At 37.2% G+C, this 24,566-nt stretch overlaps 2 protein-coding genes across 4 annotated transcripts in view; one reads left to right on the forward strand and one right to left on the reverse strand.

Annotated features, from left to right (window-relative positions):
* ADCY7 (adenylate cyclase 7) overlaps nucleotides 1-946 on the forward strand; it is a 116,004-nt gene extending 115,058 nt beyond the window's left edge. For both annotated transcript variants that reach the window (XM_034788880.1, XM_034788881.1), the window contains one exon: nucleotides 99-946. In XM_034788880.1, the coding sequence (XP_034644771.1) occupies nucleotides 99-245 (147 nt within the window). In that variant the 3' untranslated portion in view covers nucleotides 246-946. The remainder of the gene's footprint in view (nucleotides 1-98) is intronic.
* A 3,288-nt stretch (nucleotides 947-4,234) lies between these two features.
* The window catches only part of BRD7 (bromodomain containing 7), a 35,313-nt gene continuing 14,981 nt past the window's right edge, over nucleotides 4,235-24,566 (reverse strand). Inside the window, exons 7-18 of one of the 2 annotated variants that reach the window (XM_034788214.1) lie at nucleotides 22,262-22,446; nucleotides 20,723-20,846; nucleotides 19,595-19,670; nucleotides 18,405-18,512; nucleotides 16,850-16,982; nucleotides 14,561-14,672; nucleotides 11,301-11,357; nucleotides 9,857-9,965; nucleotides 9,522-9,665; nucleotides 7,855-7,998; nucleotides 6,535-6,602; nucleotides 4,235-4,289 (exon numbers count right to left, since the gene is read on the reverse strand). In XM_034788214.1, coding sequence (XP_034644105.1) covers nucleotides 6,538-6,602; nucleotides 7,855-7,998; nucleotides 9,522-9,665; nucleotides 9,857-9,965; nucleotides 11,301-11,357; nucleotides 14,561-14,672; nucleotides 16,850-16,982; nucleotides 18,405-18,512; nucleotides 19,595-19,670; nucleotides 20,723-20,846; nucleotides 22,262-22,446 — 1,257 coding nt within the window. In that variant the 3' untranslated portion in view covers nucleotides 4,235-4,289; nucleotides 6,535-6,537. Of the gene's footprint in view, nucleotides 4,290-4,851; nucleotides 6,603-7,854; nucleotides 7,999-9,521; nucleotides 9,666-9,856; nucleotides 9,966-11,300; nucleotides 11,358-14,560; nucleotides 14,673-16,849; nucleotides 16,983-18,404; nucleotides 18,513-19,594; nucleotides 19,671-20,722; nucleotides 20,847-22,261; nucleotides 22,447-24,566 lie in introns of those variants that run through there. The other variant, XM_034788213.1, reaches the window with a different exon arrangement.

Here is a 24,566-nt window from a genome sequence, read left to right on the forward strand (position 1 = left end):
TGTTTCTAGAAAACTACTTTTAGCATTTTTATTGCTTAATCCTCAAAGTTAATTTCCATGGTGTTTTACAAGAATTTCACTATTTCTGTTTCACTCAGGTTACTGAAGAGACAAGCAAAATATTACAGGAACTGGGATATTCATGTGAATGTAGGGGACTCATTAATGTCAAAGGAAAGGGAGAACTAAGGACTTACTTTGTGTGCACAGATACAGCCAAATCCCAAGGTATTGGACTGAACTGAGTCTGTAACGAAGTTTGTCAAAATGTATTTTGAGCCACCACTTCCCTTCTGTGAAGTCTTAGAATTTCCCTCCTTATGTGAAGGAGATTATTCCAAATGTATGTGTACTAATGGTTCCTCTGCATCTCAAAGTAGGAGAGTGACTTTAAAAGAAGTCTGAAAGTGCCTAGAAGCAATTGTTGGACTACCTGTTTCTGGAATAATTTGAGGATTTTTCTGGGAATTGTCTTGCAGCATTTCCTAATATTTCCTTTCCTACATGCAATCTGGGAGATTAAAGGCCTTAATAGCACGTGCAGATGCACTATTGAACTAATTTCCCAGTTAAAACAGATATTAGGAAAAACTTCCTGACTGTCGGGTGGCTAAGCACTGGAATAAATTGCCTAGGGAGGTTGTGGAATCTCTGTCATTGGAGGTTTTTAAGAACAGGTTAGACAAACACCTGTCAGGAATGGTCTAGTTATTACTTAGTCCTGCCTTGAGTGCAGGGGATTAGACTTGATGACCTCTTGAGATCCCTTCCAATCCTGTACTTATGATTCCACTGCCTCATTCTTTGTTAGATCTGCTAGCAGTGTGGCACTTGTCAGAGACCTTAAGAAAAAGTGACAGTACATTTGGACGCTGCATCTATGCATGATCTTTAGTGCCAAGCTGTTTTCAAGACAAAAGACTGCTGTATGCGGAGAGGCGGGGAATACACAGGCGAACTACAGTTTATTATATGGTGATTATACTCTAGCTCCTTTTGGAAAGAGTAATTGCGCAATAATTCACGTTCCCCTGTCCCTTGATGACTTTTCTACAAACTCATGCCTCCCCCATACCTATAACTTACATTATGTAAAGCCTTTCTTGATCAGCAGTTGTACAGGAAATGATTTTTGTCTGAAGTTGGTTCAAAATACCTCTATTATGGATACAACCCATCTTGCTCTCTTTACCCTAAACCAAGGGACAAACCATATTTCATTTCTTAGATGAGATGAAAACAACTGTTTTAGTACGTATTGGAAGTAAGCCACTTTGACCTTCAGAATTAGTCTTTTGACTTTGAAGAAATCCAGACTATTTCCAGAGAGTGAAAGCCCATTTAGGGATGTGCATGTTGTAGTGAGACAGTAAATGTTAGCACCACAGAAATGTGAGTATTGCATTCACTGCAATCATGCCCTTTGACTGTATGTATTTATACTGTGTTTTGTGAAGTTCTCTTGTTTAGTTTCCATTGCCTGGATGAGACCAGCCAGTCCCTCAAACTGCTGACTTGTTTCTGAGGTATACAGAATTGCTATCCCAACTTTTTTCTCATCATTAACAAAATTTGCATTTAACATGTTAGTCAGGATTGGTGCTTATGAAGGTGAAGTATAAACTGCATTGGCCAGTCAGGCAGGATACCAGCAGCTGATGTGCAAACTTCCCTTACCAGATCTTTCAATGCACCTTAATTCTGACCTGCCAGCTATCTCCTGCTCAGACTTTCTCTTGACAAGAAACAGCCACTCAAATTGTGTCGGTTTCAGAGTGGTAGCAATGTTAGTCTATATCAGCAAAAAGAACGAGGAGTACTTGTGGCACCTTAAAGACTAACCCATTTATTTGGGAATAAGCTTTCATGGGCTAAGACCCACTTCATCGGATGCATGCAATGGAAAATACAGTAGGAAGATATATATACACAGAGAACATGAAAAAATGGTATTACTATACCACCTCTAACGAGACTAATCAATGAAGGTGGGCTATTATCAGCAGGAGAAAAAAAAACTTTTGTAGTGATAATCAGGATGGCCCAATGTGTAGTGTTTTTGTGATAAAGGCAAATACAAGACCAAATTTATTTATTTTTCCAATTTGTGACCTGAGGCAAACTTGAACCTAGGTGGCACTTACCCCTTTGACAACCTTTCCAAACTAATCACCTATGCCTCTGTTCTCAGAGCTGTGCATGTTTCTAAACATTTGACATGTCTGATATCTTCAGAAGTTTGTCAGTGTTCTCAATACATATTTTTTCCTGTTATGTTCTCTGTGGAATTAATGCCCTCAACATGTTTTTCTTTTGACCACTTTGCACTAGCATTCTTTAAAGGGTTGGGACAGCTCTGGAAATAATAGCTAATCAAACTGAGCTCCATATTGCATAGGTTCCAAAAAACTTGAGGCAAATGTGACTTGGGGCCACTATTTCTCTGTAGAGTAAGGATACAGCTGATCTTCAGCATTTTACCGCTCGTGAGGTGTGTATCTCACAAGGAAAGTAAAGATATAGATGTACATTAATTTTTAAGAAAAATACAAGTATTCAGCTTTAGGCTTCAGAACCGGAGCACACAACATTTTAGTAGTAGGACCACCATGAATAAGGAGTACATCTTTATTGAAATTCTTGGCAAAATTTTTTTTTGAACTAGGTACAATCTGATATACTTTATTATAGCTATTTTACGATAGGTCAAATAAAAATGTTTTTTCTTTAATCTGAGTTAGTGCAATGAGCCAAGGGACAAACTTTCAAAACAGGATAGCCAATATGATGTTCACTCAACTTGTATTTTGTGCCTCTAATTACTCTGTATCTGTGCATACGTTTTGTATGCTCAATTTAGGTAACTGTTTTATATATAGCACAACCCTGAATTTTATCTGATTGTCCTATGCGATTCACATGTCGCTGGCTGGGTTTGTTTAAAGCCTTGCTCCTTTTAAAAGACAACACAGGTTATAAAACTAAAGGATTTTATTATTTAATATTACAGAAGGATGTGTGAAAAAAATCTTTTATAGTGGAAATGTTTCATCATGGCCTGCATAATAGAATCATACTCCTGAGAGCTACTCCACTTAGTTTATTCCAGGGTGGGTGTTAGAAGTGGACTTACTATAAATAACTATTTGTTTAATGTTCACATTTTTCCTTTAAAGTTTATTCAGGTGAGTGTAATTAGTTTTAGCTATGGCTTTAAATTTTCAACTAACAACTTTCTACTATACATAATCATGTCAAGACATACTCCTACAAAATTTGGGTTGTGAGGAAGAGATCTTTCTTTCTGAGACACTAACAGCCGGTGTTTAATTATAAACATTTATCAGGAAAGGATTTTTCCCCCTCCATTCCCTGTATATATTGTGACTAGAAAGTAAAGTGGTTAAAATAAATCCAAGTGTTATTTTGTTCAGTATAAAGTGCTATGTTCAGATGATGATTTATTACACCACCCAAAGCAGCATTTGCTAATATTTCAATTTTAGTATGAGGGCATATGACTCCAAATGGTCTCTTTAACAAGCGTTGTTGCCTGCACCACTGCTGTTTTCTAATTACTGTGTAATTTCTTGGAAAGTGCCTATGTTCCATGACAGGAACAAATCTGAGTAATGTCCTACTGTGGCGTAAAAACTTAGTTTTTAAAGCCTTAGTGGGGGGGAGGGGGTCAAAACTACTTTTGCTGCAGTCTCCTACAGGAAGTAGTATATTAGACAACTGTAGTTTGAGGTTGGCTGTTTCCTTTCTGTCAGCAGATTCATAATATATTAACTAGTTTAATACTTAAACTTTGTGCTAATAAAAAAGGTCAGTATAATTTAGTATCCTTTTGTATATTTCTGTCAAATAGCTTTCAGTTCCCTATTGCTTTTACATTGTGTATTTGTGATCGTAGACATTTAACAAGCATGTGTTTTGAGATGTTAATTTATTTTGTTTTTATAAGAGGCTTGAATGCTTCTGAATAGAAGGCTTCATTCAGCAGCCTTTCATACAGTACTTCAGTTTGACAGACCATACTGCCTCAAGATTTTGAATCATGAAGTTCGCTTATGGATAGAGCCGGTTCTGAAATGATGGCACTGTCCACAACAGTGCTAGAGATTTAGATGTAATTAGGATTGTGGAACTAAACCCTATCTAACAACATTCTGAACTGCTTTGTATTGCTATTCAAGCTAATAACATGCTGCTTAGGTGTAGCTTGTAGCTCTTGGACTAGATGAAGTAGGATTGTCCTTCTGTTGCCAGTTGTATTGCTGTATGATCTGAAAGGGACATTATCAACTTAAGTCATACTGCTCTTTGAAATTTTGTAGAGTATTTAACAGCACTTTGTATCCTCAATTCACCTTGTTAGATGAGACTCACCCACAGAAACATTGGAAAGTGAGTGTAAGGCCATGAATATGGTAGGGACGACGACACCTGGAGTGACTTAATATTTTTTAAAATGATTAGATTGGGTGTGAGAAGGGTCATTTCTTTGGCTAAAATCTTAAATGGAGCCTTAACAATATAGAATGCTTTTACCAGAACTGTGAAACTTGCCTATTAGGACTTTTTTTTTTTTTTTTAAAGTCTAGAAAATTGAGGAATTATTGTTTTTAAAAACTGAAAAGTCTTTAAACACAAAATGCCATTTTATCTAATTTAAAGCTGATGGTATACTGTAACTTTTAATGATGGAGTAAGTTATCTACTGCACAGAAAGAACAAACTTTTTTTTACTTTAAAATAAAGACCTTTCTGAAACTTTGCTTGCTTTGTAATTATTTGTTGGAATGTAACATCTAAAGCAGATTCCTACATGAGCCTTCATATTTTTTCCTTCCATATTTCATTAACCTGTAATGCATCTTGTACAACTCAGTGCATGTAAGAGAAATCTTCACTTGAAAATATGTAGTCATGAACTCATGGTTGATCTTTTGAGAACTGGAGAGTAGTTTCTCTAATTTATCCAGAGTGGGCTGAGGCCTCTCATCTCCTACTGCACTATGTATCTAAGCAAATACTCTAATTTAGAGTATGGAGTAACTGCATGTCTAGCCATACAGCATTTCTGGTAGAGCTGTCAGAGTAGAGCACTTGAACACTCCAAAGTAAATTCACACAACCACTTAACTTCAACCATCTACCAATTCACTTAGATCATGTGCAGCCCATCTCCACTAACTGTGTAATTGCTGATTAGGTGCCCTTCAAGTATTTCCTTGTCAAGATGGTTGAGGGCTGCTGGGAACCTGAGACAGGTATGAGACAAAAGGTGAGAGGGGAAATTGTATTCCCAAAGTAAAGAGGAATAAACAATGTATTATTGCAGGATTATGGATAGTGGAAAAAGGGACTTGGGAAAATCTGGTGGCTGTGAGAAGGAGTGGGCCCATGATATGCAATGACAGTGCAAACCTACCTTGGGAAAAGAAGTGGGACATAATTAATCAGAGTGATGCTGGGGGCTGGCAGGTCTCACTCATCCTCAACTTAGTCTACTTTGCTGACTAAGGATCAGTGGAGAATGGCAGCCATTAAAATTTAACTGGTACAGTATATACTTTTCTTGTCTCTCTCCCACACCAGCTCAGCGATTCCAACTGATTTAAGGATGTCCAGCTTCATTAGCAGGTACTTCCCAGGTGACTATTTTAGCGGAGTCCACAGTCTGGGAGTTTGAAACTTAAAGTGGTCAAGCCCTCTTAAAGTTTATGGAACCTTTTGGCAAGAGATTTGTTAATGTCACTGTTTAATGACCTTACTCAGAAGAGTAATCCATTTTGCCTATCTGACACTTGCCCTATAAATCGCATCTTGGCTAGTCATTCTTAACCTATAATCCTGATAGCTGCAATAAGTAGCCGAAACATCATCACTTTTAACCAACTAGAGTTTTTATAAACCGAGCAAGGTCATGAAAGAAGCCTAGGCTACATTTATACAGCCTCAATATAGCATCTTCCTCTAATTATCATTAAATTATATCAGCTTCTATTTAGAAAGCTGTATCGCCTTTGCGCCCATAAAGGCTGTATACTTATTCAAAAGGAAGTTTGCATGCATTCAAGTGCTGAAATTTTCAAGTGGGCCCAATCTGAAAGTTTGTAAATGGCTCTGGAATATTGCTGGATAAGTAGTGGTATAGGCAGATCATTATGTAGCCACAATTACGTTGGGCTCTAGCCCTTTTATTATTGCAAAGAGAACTTTTTCAAAATATAAAACCAACATTCATGCAGCAAGAGACACCTGAGGCTGTAGATAGTCTGATGTATTCCTTAAAAATGATGAGTTAGTCCATCCAAATTCACGATCAGATGTGTATGCATTAGAAGTAACTGATGTCTAACATGAAACCATCATGACCTTTGATTTAGTTTGAGTTCCAAAATTTAATAGACAAAATATTTCCTCTAACTCACAATGTACAAATGTTCAGTGAATACATCCTGAACAAAATTTAAATCTAGTAGTTTAATAGGACCCAATAGAAATATATAACATAAAACAACTGACGTTTCAAATTCCAATTGGACCAGATTCATTTCCACTGAAGGTGGCAGCCTTTTTAGATTCTTGGCAATCTGAAAAAAAAAAAAAGTTATTCCACACAGACTGGTCAATTATCCCATTCAACATCCCTTAAAGATGTGTATACTAATTCCCTTACTACTCCTGAAGTCAATTTCCTGTGTCAAGCATGAATCAATCAATATATGCAGTGAATCCTCTAGTATTAAAGAGTTAATAATTATACTAGGATATTAAGACATAATATTTCTAGCTCTATTCCTGTTAATAGATGGGGCATTACTCTTGCAGTGTACATCACCATAAATATATTTTATAAATGTATTGATCTCAGAAGTGTGAGTAATTGATGTCTGTTTTTCATTTAAGAAATATGCAAAACTGCTAGAAAAGTTTGCCTCAGAGTAAAAACTATCAAGAAATGGTTTTACTTTGTCACTCAGTAGCATAGCTGAATTAACACCTATTACAAACAAGAGGGATGGTGTGTACAGCATTGTACGCTATAACACGTTACACTATTCATTGTTTTTTCCTGCTATTTGTGTACTAAATATTTTTTAAACAAGACTGATCTAAAAATACTAAATGAAATTGAAAAACTAGCATTTAATGCGGTGTCCAGGTTGAGAAATCTGCTCATTCAAAAAAAGTCAGAGTTTCTGTTGCAGTGTCAAGATCCATGTTACCTTGTATAGCCTAGGCCATAAAAAGGGAGGTATGTATTTAAGGCAAACAAATGCAATATAGTATAAATATAGTAAGTTGCAATAGAAAACTTTAGTGATTTCATGACTGACTTGCCAACCACAACATGACATTACTGAAGCTTAAATCTTTAATTCCTGTTCTTTTCACTATTTTTCAGTATGTGGCAGCTTTATAACTGAGCACCCTTAAATGGAAAGCTTAAAAAAGGAAAAATTCTCATGCATACATGCCTAATTAATATTAAAAATGGTTAAGAGCAGTCAACCCAATTTTTTCTACAGGTGCTGTTTTCATCTTCAGTCAGCTGTGCAAATGCAAAAATCGCAACATGCACGGACAGGAAAACTTTTTTTCACTCTACTAATTTAAGTGGTTGCACCAATTTTACACTTTTCTCTCAACAAAAAAGTTACCTTTGGGCTGAGAACTATCATGGCAAATTTCCACCCAAAAATTATTTAAAAAAGAAAGAGAGAGAGACCAGAAGTTGGGACTCCACCTTAACTTCTGCAGTTGCTACCAACAATACTACAATGACTTGCAGATGTAGTTTTGCTCTACTGCAACACATGTCTAAATTCACTCTATACTCACCATCTGTTAAATCCACAAAGCTGGCTTCAGTGTCAGGTACAGGAACTGAAATTCCCATTGCTTTTCGGATTCCATACGTGCTTACAATGTCGCCTGGAGTCACTTGTTGCGCGAGTTCTTTTAAATTATTGGTCACTCTCTCCGCTAGAAAGTGACAATAATGTAAATTCATTTTGTGTTTTTACAAAGTGCCCAGAAGAATTGAAGTCTGCCTTTCAGTTACAACCGCACAGCTGTAAATAGTATTTAGCTTGGTGAATTTGTATTTATATAAAAACTAAAACTCCTATAATAGCATATAGCAGAGACATCTTAATGTCACTCAGACAGTTAAATCTAGTGGCTCTTTGCTCCTCCTTTGTTGCTCTTGGTGTTACAGGGGAGCAGATGGGCATTAATCATATATAAAGGCACTAGGAACCAGAGGGAGAGAAAATGCAGCATTTTCCTTGAACATTCCAAAACTGTTACTTACCAGCAGACTCTCTTTTGGGGTGGGGGAGAAAGGAAGAGGAGATGAAACAGCTCCTTACTAAGCCTCCTTTGAGAAGCAACAGAAGCTAGGCAGATTTAAAGCACAAGGCAATGCTGCTTCAAGCATCATTAACTGTGTGCCCCATATCAAAAGAGTCACAGTGCAAGCTGCTGGGGGAAAACCAATGACAAATGACCCTGTGGCGCTCAGGGCACTGATCTTTGGGTTTGGGTATTTTGCCTTTGGCTCTCAAGCCTCCATGTGAACTAGAGGCCATGTATACTGCCCCTTTTCACTTTCAAAGCTGTAGTTCTCAGATCCCACAGATGTAAAGTACTTCATATAAGCTATTTTTTTCCCTCAAGAAAGGGAGGATTTGGTCTACTTTAGACTTGCATGGAATTGGTAAGATATATGTGGCTAATGGAAAAAGAAATGCACTACAAGAATGCACAAGAGCTAAAAGCCTCTCAAACTGACATGACATTTTAGAATTAAGCTATAATTCTCATATAGTTACTTGACCTTAGCTAACGACAGAACACTTCACACTTGTACAACTGTTTAGATGCATCGCACACAATAACCCAAGAAGGCAGTTACTTTTACAGATTAGTAATTTCTAAATAGGGAAATAAAGCAGAAAGGAGACTTGCTTCAAGGCAATATCAGAGTTTGGATTAGTACCCAGGCCCTCTGTATTGTGCTTATACCACACTTCTGAGAATTTGACACTAAAATAACACAATCCTCATATGTACAAGGTTTTAATAGCATAAGCAACTAAATGTTAGATGTTAAAAAGTTATGATTGAACTCTAACAATCCAAGGTGGTGCACTGCATATCAATTGCAATCTCAACTGAAGGAGCTGGAATGCCACTATCTGAGACAATAATATTCAGAAGGAAAATCAAACAGGAACCACCTGATTAAGTGCTCCTTGGCAAGAATTGACAAGTGGGGCCCCAGTTGTTCTGACTGTCCTATTTTAACAACACTCAACAAATTCACCTCCAGTTTCACACTAAAGTTTACAGGTTTGTAAAGATAACAGTTTAACCAAAAAGTCACTCTTCAGGACTTTCACCTAATGTACAAATTTACTAGGAAGTTCTTTACCTGTAATAATTTTATACAAATTCCAACTGACCTAATTGTTTTCTAAACACCAATTAAAAGTTATACTCACCCAGATGCATTTCTTTGTAAGATGGACCCAAAAGACAAATCATATTGGGAGCTGGTTTTGTACTCAGTCGTTCATTTTGAGCATCTTGGAGCTCTCTGAGTAACTTTGTGGTTTCATCAAGTTTCTTCTGGAAGATTTCAGCCTCTGATTGATAGAAAAGCCCGTGTCAGTGAAAGGAGAAGGAGATATACACACACACATTCATTCATTCATTCATTCACAAACCAATTACAGGATAATACAAAATATGCCTGAATATACCATGGAATTGAGATTGTGATAAATGTCTTTCACAAAAATAGCACTTGCATTCCTAATTGCAGTAGAGTACTTACCTTCAGAGTCAAATTCCTCTACATGAATTCCAAAATTTGTTACTGCTTTCAGTGCTGTAAGCCTATCGTTATTAGAGTCCAACTTGTTGGCCGCATCTGTTTCTATAATCTGCAAAAAAGCAGCAAATACGTGTTTAAATGAAATTTTTAAACAATCCATCCAGAATGCTTTTGCAGTCTTCTTAGTGTATGCGCAACGTGCCTCAGTTGGCATGTGACCAGGATTCATCACCAAATTTGGTGTGCTGGTTGTATCAGTAGCTTCCCTGGCTTGGGCTGGGAACTGACGGGGAGTGCGAAGCAAACGTTGATGCATGCCACCGCTTTTGCAGTATGTAAATTAGAAAACTGTCACAGATTGGGGGACTGACTAATTTAGATTTACCTCATTTATTCTTCACTTCAAAGCAACAACAAACTATTCCATCCCATTTATGTATTTTAAGAGTTGCAAGTATCCAGAGCGCTGGGCACACATATGAAACCATAATGTATGAAACAAACATACAAATTATGACAGGTTTCAGAGTAGCAGCCGTGTTAGTCTGTATCCGCAAAAAGAACAGGAGTACTTGTGGCACTTTAGAGACTAACAAATTTATTAGAGCATAAGCTTTCGTGGGCTGTAGTCCACGAAAGCTTATGCTCTAATAAATTTGTTAGTCTCTAAGGTGCCACAAGTACTCCTGTTCTTTATACAAATTATGACCAGCCTTCAAATATAAACTCCTTTTGAACCCATCCCAAACCCGGACTCTCCCACAACCCCCATTCCACCACCCACCCCCAAAAGCCATTTACCATAATAAGCTGAAGATCAAATAATTTGGGCTCTGGAGCACCAGAAGAAGAAATTCCAAAGTACGGTCCATTTGCTGAAAATACTGGCTCCAGCCCCCTCCCAATTGAACAACCAGTGCCGAGTTAAGTTCCTCAGCTGATTCTAATTGGTTCAGTAATGCAAGGAGACAGGCAGTTTGAGGTAACAAGGCCCTAAGCAATTTGGGGCACTGGAGGTTTAAAATCCATATCTTAAATGGCACAAGTTTACGAATTACTGTAGAATGTTGCAGGAAAATACTGACTCCTGTAATCGAAGTTCTAAATGACACACAAGAACAAATATAAACTTGTGCATGTCTCATTCTGTGCATTGTAAACGTGGAAGATTTTACTTAAGAATAAATGCTTCAGGTTTTTCTGTCACACAGATGGATATCAAAACCAATCAGACCTACATTCTGATGTGATTTACACCTTTTGGACTTTATCCTCACAACCTGGAATCCAAAAGAGTTACAATAAAAAGCATGCAGTTTTGCATGGTGGTAAATAACATCTGTTTATAGAGCTGCACATATTTCTCCAGCTTTAAGCTATTTTGCTGTTAGGGGTTAAAAATGCCTTTTGGAGTAGCTGCTTGGAAAAAGATAGAAAATATCACCTCCACATCTTTTATTGTATCACTTCCTCCATGCTGACCTTCTGCATCCACCATTGGCTGAAATTGGGAGAAAGTATTTAGTATGACATTTAAAATGAGTTCCTATTTTAAAGTACAAAGCAAAATCAGAACCTTACAATGGGATGTTCATAAATGGAGGGAGACGAAACAAGTGTTATGGGTTTTCATTGGAACAAAAACTACACAGTAGTCTTTTCGGAGAAAGCATTCCTTATATTTGTCATGTACAAGAAATTAGCAGTAAGGGGTTTTCCTTCGATTAAGTTCCTTGGAACAGGCTAGTGTAATTACCACAATGACAATCACTTCAGTAAATATTGCAAAATGTCTTCTATTATCCACTGTGCAAATTCCTTTTTGGACCAAAATTTTCCATGCATGATCTCAGACCAAAACGTTTTTTTTGTTTTGGGGTTTTTTTTGTGTGGAAAATTTGAGGAAAATTCCTTTCTAAGTTAGAGACTGAAACACATGTTCTATTCCAAAAATTCTAATCATATTTTTCTTTCGTCTAAAGCAAAAGTGACTGAATCCTGTAAGTGGTCCTGAGATAATGTCTCTGGGCTTAAAGAAAAAATTAAAACTAAATAAATAGTAATTCTGGACAGAGGTTCACTGTCCAGTGTCCACGGGTATGAAACTGACTCATTTGCAGCCAAAAATTATCTTCAGTCATAAGGGCAGCCAACAATTTTTCAAATGTTAATCATATAATTTGTTAATATCTCAGAGCTATGAACTCCCCATTCCTTTCAATGGTGTGAAACTCTAAAATAATACTTTAAAAAGGGGAATACAGTTAACTACACCGATTTTTTTGAAAGAGTTTCAGCTAACTCTGGGACTGTGGGGAGCATTTTGTTTCCACATTTCCTTCCTGCCAAATCAGCCCTTCTGGTTGGTGATAACATTCAGCATGAGCACTTGCTAAAACTTCACAGGGATCAAGGAGGATCAGATGGTTAATGCTTATCATGTACTAAATAACTAAGTATTTAATTAGCAGAATATTAATTCCCTGCCCCTTTATTCAGGTCAAGTAAGGGTAGGAGAATGACTCATTCTCGTAGGCTAGCGAGATGGGCTGCTGCTAAGGGTACACTAAACTTTCAATGGAAACAGAGCAAAAACCTCCTGCTCCCAAAAATACAAAACAAATGATCTATACTATACTCCCTTTCCAGTAAAGACAAAAGAAGATTGTGGGCAGATTCTACAGAGACAATTACAATAGGGAGGGGCAAGGACTTGGTTCATTTTGTAAGTTTTCACTTTGTTACAGAGCCAAATCATTTCCTACGCTGGAAAGGAAAAAAAAAGCATAAGGGACAAAAGACATGCCACTCAATTTCCACCTCAACTTTTTATCAAGAGAAGGTGAACCCATCACTGGGGTCAATTCCTGACTCTGCTAATACCATTGGTTCTAGGGCACAGTGCCAGAATGAACAGCAATCTGAGTCTTTCCTGACTGTAGAACTGAATATCCCCAGAAGAGCTTCATTAGATCTGGGGATGCACCACAATCAGATCCATTATCCTGCTTATGGAAATGGAAGTGACAGTGATCTAGTCCTATATTTTCCTATTGTAAAGACACAGTCGTCATAATATAAAGCTGTGATGATGGCTGGCTAAACCCTGCAGAAAACTGTTTCCAGCCATTCACCAACAGCAGAGGCAAGAATCCTCCCCTCCCATTCACCTCAGAGGCTTGTGCTTAACTCTGACTATTTAAATATTATAAGGAAAGGACAATCTTTTTTTCTTTAGAAAAGTAGAATTTAAATTAATTAATAGTTACATCAATGCAACATTAGGGCTCAACATTACAAAAAGAGAATGCACTTCCTGTATGTTTTATGTCATACATTAAATACATTCAACTGCCCATTTGCAAAGCAACAGTTGCACATCTGTACTAAGTTAGCATTGTTACAGGAGCCTTCACTTCTGCATTTCCCGGCTTTTATTATAACTGTCTGACTTAATGCTGTATTGGATGTTGTAGTATAAAAACTGTGTTTGGAATGACTGCATACAAGTGGCAAAATACACAGTGTGTTTTGCTTGTGCTATAGTTCACAGAAGAGCAATTTTAGTTTGTCATTGGCTTTTTGTACTTCCTTTTTATAAAGCCAGGTTCACCTTAGTATCATGAATCAAACCACACAGACAAAGGGACGAGTAAAACTAGAACCAGTAAGTTGTGAAAACATCTAGAACTCCTCTAATGCCTTTTCTATGTGTCATAATGATCACATTTTAAAGTTCTAAACATCCTGGGAAGAGACAAGAACCATATTGTATATTTAATCATCAGCTAGCAGGCTCAGCTCTTCAAAAGTTGTTATGCATACAGAACAGACCATACCTGTGTTTGCTGTCCATCTTCTAAACTCAGGAACTATTCTGCTTATGGTAAGTTACTACTACTTACAAAAATTAAGTTTGAAAATGCTCACCTGAAGAGTTTCAACTGTTCACTGTGGAATTATTTGTTAAAAAAAAGTAATTGACAAGTCTTGTGTAAATTTATACTCATGTTTTATCAGTGTGCACTCTGTCCATCCTGTGGTTTTATATAAAGTTGGGTAATAGTTACGTGCTATAAGGTTATAAAAGTTACTGTGTACAACAATACATAAAGCTGAATCAATTTTTGCAAATCAAGATGGCATAACTGCATTTTTGCCTTTGGAAAGCAGTCAGTGTTTGCTACTCTCTCTCTTTCCAGCTTTTTTTTGCTGCAACCATCTTCTGGAAAACCATACCAGTTGTCAAACTGTTATGATGAGATTTGCTTCAGAACGTGAGTCTAATTGCACAGTCAATTTCTTGCTTCAACCTACTTAAGTTACTTTGCTGGACAATACCTCCAACTATTACATGTTGACTGTTTTCCCCCTCCCAGCATTCTCTAAAACAAAGAGTTTAAAAATGCATAGGCATAACTAGGGGCATATGAAATAATTTAACAGTTAGGATACACAGGGTTTAACACATTTCAAAACCCATTAATTTGTCAATCATCGACTTGAGGGTGGATGCATGTTAATTAAAACGTGATAGGACATGTCTAGACTAGGAAAATGGATCATGTTCAAAAACACATTAGCTAAGAGTGAGAAATGCCAGTTTCTAAACCACATCAGCCCAACTGGCTTCAGAACTTTTGATTTTTGTTCTTTTCTAGAAATAAAACAAGCATCAGAAAGTTTCCAAATCACAATTCTTACCGTTTCTAGTTCTCTCAGAGATCTAGAATGTCCCCCTTTAGTTAAAACATCCAGCAAACCATCAGCCATTACACATGGGTAGTCTTGAGACTTTGCCAAAAAATCATGAATACTGAAAGGTAATTACAAAGAAATCAATTTCACATCAAGCATAGATGACAGAAAAAAAACCTGTAAATGGTTAGTATGTCAAACCACCATACTGAACTTTGAAAATGCTGATATTAGAAGACTGGCAAGGGATTCAGTCTAACCGGTTTACTTTTTGTTAAAATAGCCAAGGCTTTTGTAGCCTGTGGACTAACTTAGATTCCCAACTAGCCTAAAATGCAACTGAATAGTGCTTTAAGGAGGAAGATCTCAAACTGCAATCAGTTTTGCATGTTTGATAATCATTATTGCTATTGCACTTCTTTAAACAATTCAGGTATTTGAAGTAAGCTATATCATGGAGTATTAACAAGATTAGAAAGTTTTCTAATTTTCTTTCAGGAAATACTTCTAAAGCACATCAAGACAAAGGTGTATTCATAACTGTATCACTACTCCATGAGCATTTATTTGAGGCATTAGAATCAAGGGTGGCTATAAAAGATGCAATTCAGTTACAGCCATTTTGCTCAGTACAACAAATCTGATCATTATCATTTCAAGCACTATATACATTATATTTGAAACTGAAGTTTGTGTAGCACTGAGATGTCCCATAGTTACCACCATGGTTCATGAACTGACATTTGACACCAGTAGTAAAGGTGCCTCATGTCTAACACAATAAAATCAGATTCCTTAGAAGTAATAAAAAGTATTCTGTCTAAACATATGTAGCCATCAACATTATTCTTCAGTTTCTGAACGGTATTAAAGCAGGATGGCACATTTTCTAAGATTTCAAAAACACAATGGTTTTACCAGTGAAATAACTGCAGGTGAGTGGATTTTCATTTTTGTGAACATCTTTGTACACTAAGCAACTATCTAGGGACTTCTACCAAGCATATCACCATTGCATCCAAGTGCAAAAATACCTTTAGTAAGTATTTAACAATATAAGCAGACAGAAATATAGTTAACTGAAAGAAAGTTAAGTTCGGATGCTACTAGGGTAGGTATGAAAGTGAAAGCCAGATTATTTTTGAAGTCACTCATTAACTATCTTATTTATACAATGGGGGGGAGGGGGAAGAGAGGGAGAATTAAGTAGTATTTTAAAATTAAACATGCAGATGTCCCTCAGACCTTCTGCATATTTATATACTTTGGATAGATAGCTTTAAAGATTAGCTGTTAGAAAAGGTTTTGTCTTATTTTAAAGTAGTTATGGAATTACACATTGTTGGATTATGGCAACTAAGCAAGTCAGTACAAAGATGACTCATTTATTTGCACAGAGCAATCGAACTGGTTAAAACAAGTGAAAAACTATCATAATTTATGGCAGTCTGAAGAGCCTGAAAAATAAGTCTTCCAGCATCAGTCAGTGTTACCTTTGCAATGGAGTTTTTGATTTCATGCACTTCATGCATAAAGAGTATCAAACTCCTTAAGATTGCTCTTCTCTTGCTAATGGCACAGATGCATTGTTATTAAAGGAGCTATGTCTTAAAATAGCACCAATTTTAAAAGGTAGAGTAGGTGGACTATGAGGAAGTCCCAGAATCTTGTTTGGTTGTATTCAATATGCAAGACACAGCCTTAACCATAAAGATTTGACTACCACAGCTGTTTTATTCAAACTATTTCCGAAACTTTAATTTAAGATTAGTTTGCCTTACTTCTAAAGGTAAGCATACTAGATGAAATGGGATCTCTTCATCACAAAGAAAAATTCTGCTTTGAGGAAAAACTGAACATTATCTAATGAGTACAAGACAAATAGGATTAGATGCTGCAACTGCTACTGGTAGGGAAATAGGCAGGGGTGAAAGTGAGGCGGGACGGCATACTGGTAAGAAGCCGGTACGAGCCTGTACGCAGCCCATGTCAAAGCACTGCTTTTCGCCTCCCGTCAGCGGACCTTTTAAATCGCCACCGGGGGCAAGGTAGCAGCGTGGATGGGCTGGCTGGGGGAGGCTGACCCCCCAGGCTAACCCCTTCCGCCTGAGGCCCAGCCCCTGGAACTGGTAAGAATTTATTATTACTTTCGCTCCTGGAAACAGGTGTATTTATTTTATCCTAGATATGCATAGATTACGATAAACAATCTTTAACAAAGTCTATACAAACTCTATTTACTCTCAAGATAACTTCAGTAATTGTCAAACAGGAATACAGCTCTTTGTTACTTACCTGAAACACTCTGGATTAGAATCTTCCCCGTACGTTGAATAGATTAAGTCAGAATCATCCTTGCTGATGTTTGCAAATGTGGAGTCATAGGCTGGAGCATAGGAACTGTAGGGCCCATAATTCAAGTATACCACTGTTGAATAATACAAAATCACTAATTAGTCTTATCTTACATATGCACAATATCAGATTCTAACATGAGAAGTAACATTCAGTGTTGTAAAGTTGTCCCAAACAGGGAACCTTTAAGCAATGCATTTCTTACAAGTTTTTACTAATTTGTTGTATCAATTTAATTCCAAGAGTTTCTTACATACAAACATTGTATCAACTATATCTGGTTAAAGCACTAGAAAATATACAGAAGTACAGTCCTGCCCTGGCAGGGATACAGACTAGATGACTTAAAAGGGATTTTCCATCCCATTTCTTCGCTTTGTAGAAGTTATTTGGCTTCTATGTGATATAGTCCCTACATAAAGCTGAATTCCCCAAACATTAAGGGCATGATTTTCTAAAAAGCATGATGTAAATATGCATGCCATCACTGAGCGTGCACAAATCTGTATTTCCACGTAGATTTTAAGGCCAGAAGGGACCATCATGATCATCTAGTCTGAACTTGTATACACTGGAGGCCACAGAACCTTACTCACCCACTCCTGTAATAGACCCATAACCTCTGGCTGAGTTACTGAAGTCCTCACATCATGGTTTAAAGACTTCAAGTTAGAGAGAATCCACCACTGACACTTGCAAGTGACCCATGCCCATGCTGTAGAGGAAGGTGAAAAACCCCCAGTCTCTTCCAATCTGATCCAGAGGAAAATTCCTTCCCAACCTCAAATATGGTGATCAGTTAAACTCTGAGCACGTGGGCAAAACCCACCAGCCAGACACCTGGGAAAGAATTTGTTGTTGTAACTCAGAGCCCTCCCCATCTAGTGTCCCATTACTGACCGCTGGAGATATTTGCTGCTATTAGTTGCAGATCGGCTACATGCCACTGTAGGCAGTCCCATCATACCATCCCCTCCATAAACTTATCAAGCTCAGTCTTGAAACAAGTTAGGTTTTTGCCCCCTTGCTCCCCTTGGAAGGCTGTTCCAGAACTTCACTCCTCTGATGGTTAGAAACCTTCGCCTAATTTCAAGTCTAAACTTGTTGATGGCTAGTTTATATCCATTTGTTCTTGTGTCCACACTGGTGCTTAACTTAAATAACTTCTCTCCCTCTCTGGCATTTATCCATCTGATATGATTGTTCTCTATAAAAAAAAAAAAAAAATATCTCACCTCAGCCTCTGTTTGTTTTAAGCTAAACAAGCCAAGCTCTTTGAGTTGCCTCGTAAGGTAGGTTTTCCATTCCTTGGATCATTCTAGTAGCCCTTCTCTGCACCTGTTCCAGTTTAAATTCATCTTTCTTAAAAATGGGAGACCAGAACTGCACAGAGTATTCCACATGAGGTCTCACCGGTGCTTGTATAATGGTACTAACACTTTCCTATCGCTGTTTTTAAGAGAATAAAGGTTTAAAGAAAATATGTAGCATTCACCTGGAGTAACTTTGTTCCTTTTGTCTTCCTTGAACCCCTGTAATGTATTAACTCCTGACTGTAGTCTTCCAGCTGTCATACCTAACTTCACAGGGCTGTAACCTGGTTCTACAATACAGCACATCACAAGACAGAAGTCACCAAGGAATAGTTAACAACATTAAACAGATGCAAAATGTCCAACTTAATATGGGAGTTCAGTGCACAAATTCTGTCAGTCTGCAATTTCCAAATTGGAAATTTGGGGGGGGGGTTGTCTCAAAATTGCGTTAGCTCCCTGTTTGATACACCACTGCAAAAATTTAAGTAAGACAGACCCAAATAAGACCAGTCTCGGATTATGTATTTAATGTCAAATATGTTTAAACAAACATGAATATATTTACCAGTAATACTAGAAAGAGTTACTGGGTAAACAATTACCACCACCTTCCATGGAAAATTCATTGCTAATATAAAGTTCTTTCCCTCCTCCCCATGCTACACTATCTGAGATCATGTAAAAGAAGAATTCACATGGAATGTAACAGAACTTGGACCCCAATTCTTCATTCTTGACAAGTTCTGCTTGGTGCAGAAACCAGGGGAGGGGAAGGGACAGCTTTATGTCATCTTTATACTTCCTCCCGCTCTGGGGCTAGTCAGGGACTAGTGCAGCACTGGCACAAGTTGGGAATAGCCAACAACTCGATCCATGCCCCCTTTCAGCTGAAAATGCTCCCTAAACCACTTGGCAGGGAGGGGAATGGCACGGCACATCTAACGGCAGGTCTTCGCTGTAGCGAGGATCGACGCTCTGAGATCAATCCACCCGCCAAATCAACTGCAGATCGCTCTCCAGTCAGTCCCTGTAACCTACCCCCGACGAGAAGAGTAAGGTAAGTAGACGGGAGATTTTCTCCCGTTGACGCCCCGCGGTGTAGACCCTGCGGTAACTTGACCTAAGGTACGTCGACTCCAGCTACATTATTCATGTAGCTAGAGTTGCGTAGCATAGGTAGACTTACTGTGGTAGTGTAGACATCCAAGGATTCCCTAATGGCTTATTTCAGCAGGTTTGCAGCTCCTCTACACCAATGGAGACACACATACATATATATACGCATATATAATTAATTGGTGGCAGCTGAAGCACACACCAAGAGTGGGTCTAGCAATTGATAATTAACATGCTCAACAGACAAACATACCTCCTGCATTAGGGTCAAATGGATTAAGAAGTCCCAGTGTTGTTGTACCATCTGGTTTTCTTCTTTCAAACTCACACTGAAATCAAATTAATTTATTTAAAAACATTTGATTTTACAAACAACTTTGGATTCATAATATCTGAACTGGTCGGAACTTAGTTTTTAAAAGTTTTATATGGTATTATAGGGAAAAATTTCAGTGATGCAGGGAGGAGTATTAAGAAATCAGATTTGACCCACAAATGTAAATGTTACAGTAGCTTTGCTATTCTTACGCTTTTTCTTCAGTTGATACCTTCACAGCTGGCCTAAATCCAGGATATTCAATCATTTAAATGATAAATGTCAAAATTCATCAGGCTTTTTTAAAAAAAAAAGTCTACAATTTGTAATTCCTCCAGTTAACAAATTTTGAACATTTCTAATTTCATTATTAATAGGGCAAATAGAAATTATTGTGAAAGATTGAACAGATTTATTGTGTTAGATATGATTTAATATTCACCTGAAAAAGAGCTCTGTAGAGCTCAAAAGTTTTTCTCCTTCATCAACAAGGTACAAGGGAATAATATATCTAGGAGGCTGCATTCAAATATTTGGTCTCAAATGAAATGGGCCTGTTTGTGTTAGTCTAGTGTTTTTAACACCTGTCTGCAGCACAAGATCCCTGTATCATTGGATACAGTTAGTAGTCTTTCTTTAGAATGGACTATTCTGAAACAATGGTTTTTGCATGCTAGGGTTAAAATGTTTTGAGGTTCTGCACTGTACAATTTACTATAAACTTCAAGTGACTCAAAGTTTAAACTTTGATTAAAACTGTTTCTACCAGTATTGCATGACTGAGCTCTAAAATTCATTCAAAATTTTATTTCAACTGAAGTCAAGAAGTGTAAAGGCCTACAGTAGAGATCTTATTTAGTTCAAGTTCAGTAAATATTCAGCTAAAAAGTACTTTTTTCAACTTCCTGTGTTTAAAATGTTAGATCTGAATCAAGATTAAACACGAGTAAAACTCAATGCAAATTATAACATTGTTACACCCAGAATTTCAAATGCTACACGGTGTTAAATGGGTATTTCCCAAAGAGTAAACAAACTGGTTTCCAAATCCACCCAACTGTTCACCTGACTGTTCACAAGTCTTCTTGTTAACTTTCCTCCAGATTCTCTAATGATACGATCAATCTGCTCCTGTTCCCTTTCTAAGTTGTTATTCCTTAATTTTTCTTCAAGTAGATCTTTGTCTTTCCTGCAAATAAAGACAGTTTCTCACATTATCTGCCTTAAACTAGCAAAGTCACTGAATCACAAGTATTGGCAAAGGTTCAGTGGAGTGAGTCTCATGTGTCAGACTATTACACCATCGGTTTAGAATGTCAAGTATCTGGTACGTACAAAGGAATTCAGTATGAGCAGGTTTAAGCAGGAGAAAATATGCATTGGAAAGCTGTGTCTATAAGTAAAGATGGCTGGTAATTTTTTGCCAAAATGTTTTTTTCACTTAAAAACGCCAGTACATCAAAACTGAAACTGTTTGCAGGAAAGGGTCCGTTTTGACACATTTTCTATCTTGAAAAAATTGAAAAGTTTCAAAATTGTCGAAGTGGCCCATTTTGACATTTTCAAAATGAGAAATGTTAGGAGTTTGGTTTGGACTGAATTACTTTGTTCTGAAATTGAATTTATATTAAAAAAGTTAAGAAAAGTCAGAATTGAAACAAAATGTTTTGATTGATCCAAAATGGATTTTTTTTTTCAGGTTGTTGGATTGTAAAAAATGTTGAGATTGACTTTGTTGTGATTCAGGATGGAAAATTTTCGAAATCTCAAATTCTTGCTGGATGGGAATACTTTTTCCTGCCCAGCTCTATCTATAAGCCAGAGAGTGAACTTATACAAATAATTTGGTTCTCTGTATGCTAGTCTCTCTACAGCTGTCTTCACACATGGGTTTCTCCAGTTAGAGATTTGTCAGTTTGGGCCATTGCCATGTTTTACACTTGCATTCCCATAAACTAAAAAGAATAGTTTTGGTACATTTATTACAACAGTTTAAACTCTGATTTGCTGGAGCTATGTTGTCATATCTTGAGTACCAACATTCAGAAGAACGAAGCCACTGCTTGGCAAATATTTTGAAGTATTTGAGGATATTTCAATATAGCAGAACTGCTGCTGTTACACGCACTCTCTTCAGCGTTTAAGACATATCTGACAGCAAAAACAGCTAGTAGTTGCCAGCTGAAATTCTCAATAGACTACATTTTGTAAAGTTCATCAAAACATTGAAAAGTCATATTTGCCAGCTTGCACCAAACTGGCATTACTTAAGTGAGAACAATTACACAGACACACAAAAAAACCCGCAAAAAATCTTGAAATGAGTTAGTCTTGGTGCAGAATTACCCTGATAATGCACAATGAAGACCTTTTATAAAATGAAAAAAATACATTCATTATTATTTTGGCCAAAGGAAAGGGCTAGAAGAAAAAGAAATGGAGGAAAAAAACAAAAGCAATTTCCAGGAGTCTAGGAATCAGAGTTTCTTGGTGCATAAACAGTGCCAGAAATGCAACAGTCCATGTCCACTGATGTCTAAGAGCACTTTCTTTCAATGGAATTAGAGTGGATAACTTTAAATCATTACTTAAACAATACTTTACTTTTTATGCTCCTTGTTGGGCGTTTTGAATGCTTTGATGTCAGCTTCCATAGATTCTTCTTTGTCTTTCCCAAGAAGATTGTCATCCTCACCATTTGGCTGTAATTCCATCTTATCTTTTTGCTTTCTGCTTTGCTGCAGGTCTGCCATGAAATCTATACTCTGTTTTAGGCTCTGTATTCTCTCCTAAAAATAAGGAGATGTTTTCATTTCACATCTACAATTAACTCTTTCATAACTTGTTCACAAAGATTTAAGTTAAATACTTTTCTTTCAACACTATCAACTAGAAAAGACAACTTGGGTCATTAGATGGTCAATAGATTAATATGGACACTATGTTTAATAGGTGATCTGGCAACAGTACTGAAGCATGATACTTAAAATAATGGAGTGAGACTCAATTCCAGTATAGCATTCAGTAGAGAAATATTACATTTTCACTAATTTACATGGGATCCATATAATGAAAAACATGGAAAAAGGGGTCAAGAGGAAATGTATACTTAAGTGATATCGCTGTTTACAGATGGCTGCAATTCTAGTAGCCACAAAAAGTTATCAGCTATAACAAAGTAACGCCTGTGGCCAGTTACATTTTATGTCAAGGTGTTTCTTTAAAATAAATAAAATAGCACTCTTAACATTGACTATTATCATTATGTAGTGTTAGCAACCAGCCAAGAGCAGGTCTACACTAGAAAGTTTTACTGGCATAGTTGTGTTGGTTAGGAACATGGGGGGAAAAAACCACCACCATCCCTAACAAACATAGCTGTGCTATGCTGGCAAAAGCCCTAGTGTAAATGCAGTTATAAAGAAGTCATTTTGCTGATATAGCTTATTCTGAGTGGGGAACTGGTTTAAGCTATTGAAGTAAGAGTTCTGTGTCTCCATTTTGGGACGATAGGCATGACTATACAGCTCTTTTAATATATCTATACTCACAAACCCTTTTAAGTGTAGACAAGGCCTAAGACATTAAACATCCCGTGCATCATTAAAATAAACTGTCAGCTTAGTTCAGCATGGAGAAACCATCTTAAACATAGCTTAACCTTTTGCATATGAATCAAAAGCAGGATATGTTTATTTTTTTTTTAAACAAGTTAATTTTGCAGGAATTTATGAAAGAAAACACAGTGAAGAAGCTGCTGTTTAATGAACTCCTGAACATGTAGAGGATGTTCTTATATGTAATTTTATGTTTTGTTATAAAGTAGCATATTTTTATTAGTTCCATCCAAGAAACCAACCAAGAACTGTTACAGCCTTCAGAAAAATAAAATGATTCCACTCTCCCCACCCAACTATTTATGGGAGTGTGGAACATTCTTCCAATCTCCAAGGTGAACATTAAAGCAATAAAATACACATGTTGTGCAGTTATGTCACTATAGCTTGAGTGTAACAGCTGGGTTTTGTAGACAAAGGGAAAGGGGATTTTTAGCAGTGACACATTTTGATGTTTCTATTTCCCTCTCATTGCTAAGAGCTGCAACAAGAACAGAGCAATTTTTCTTTTTAAATTTTAAGTAAGCTGATGAATCCTTCCCGAGCAGGGTCAAGAAGGAGAAAACAAAGTAATGCAGGAAGGGCCAGGCTCTTGAGCAAGAAAGTAATTGACAGCGTTATTAAATTAAAAAATTGAAAATAACGAAGAGAGTAGAATCAGCCACAGAAAGAAAAAGATTGCATAAAGGTGTTGAATTTCCTGGCTTTTGTTTGTTTCTCATCTTTAAACTTTTTGTTGCTGTATACTGGAAATCATAGATTATCTAGGTTGGAAGGGACCTCAGGAGGTCATCTAGTCCAACCCCCTGCTCAAAGCAGAACTAATCACCAGACAGATTTTTGCCCCAGATCCCTAAATGCCCCCCCCTCCCCCCCCAAGGATTGAACTCACAACCCTGAGTTTAGCAGGCCAATGCTCAAACCACAGAGCTTTCCCTCCCCCCAAAATCATAGTTTGTTCAGAGCAAAACAAATGTGGTGACTTAACAGATGTACCATAAAACAGGTTTTAATCAGTTTATATTTAAGAAAATCTCAAAGTAGAATTTTTCTATCACTATTCCTTTAAGAAGCAATGTTATCCAGTGGATAGGGCACTAGACTAAGACTCAGGAAACCTACCACTGACCTGGTGTGACCTCAGGCAAATAACATCACCGCTTTGTGCCACTGTCTCCTATCCTACCCTTGGTTTATTTTGTCTATTAGACTGTAGACTCTTTAGGACAAGGACTGTTATTTTGTGTTTGTAAAGAATCCAGCAGAATGGTTCTCTGGTCTAGTGTGGAACC

The sequence above is a fragment of the Trachemys scripta genome, chromosome 13 (genome assembly GCF_013100865.1).
Source record: "Trachemys scripta elegans isolate TJP31775 chromosome 13, CAS_Tse_1.0, whole genome shotgun sequence".
NCBI classification, from domain to species: Eukaryota; Metazoa; Chordata; order Testudines; family Emydidae; genus Trachemys; species Trachemys scripta.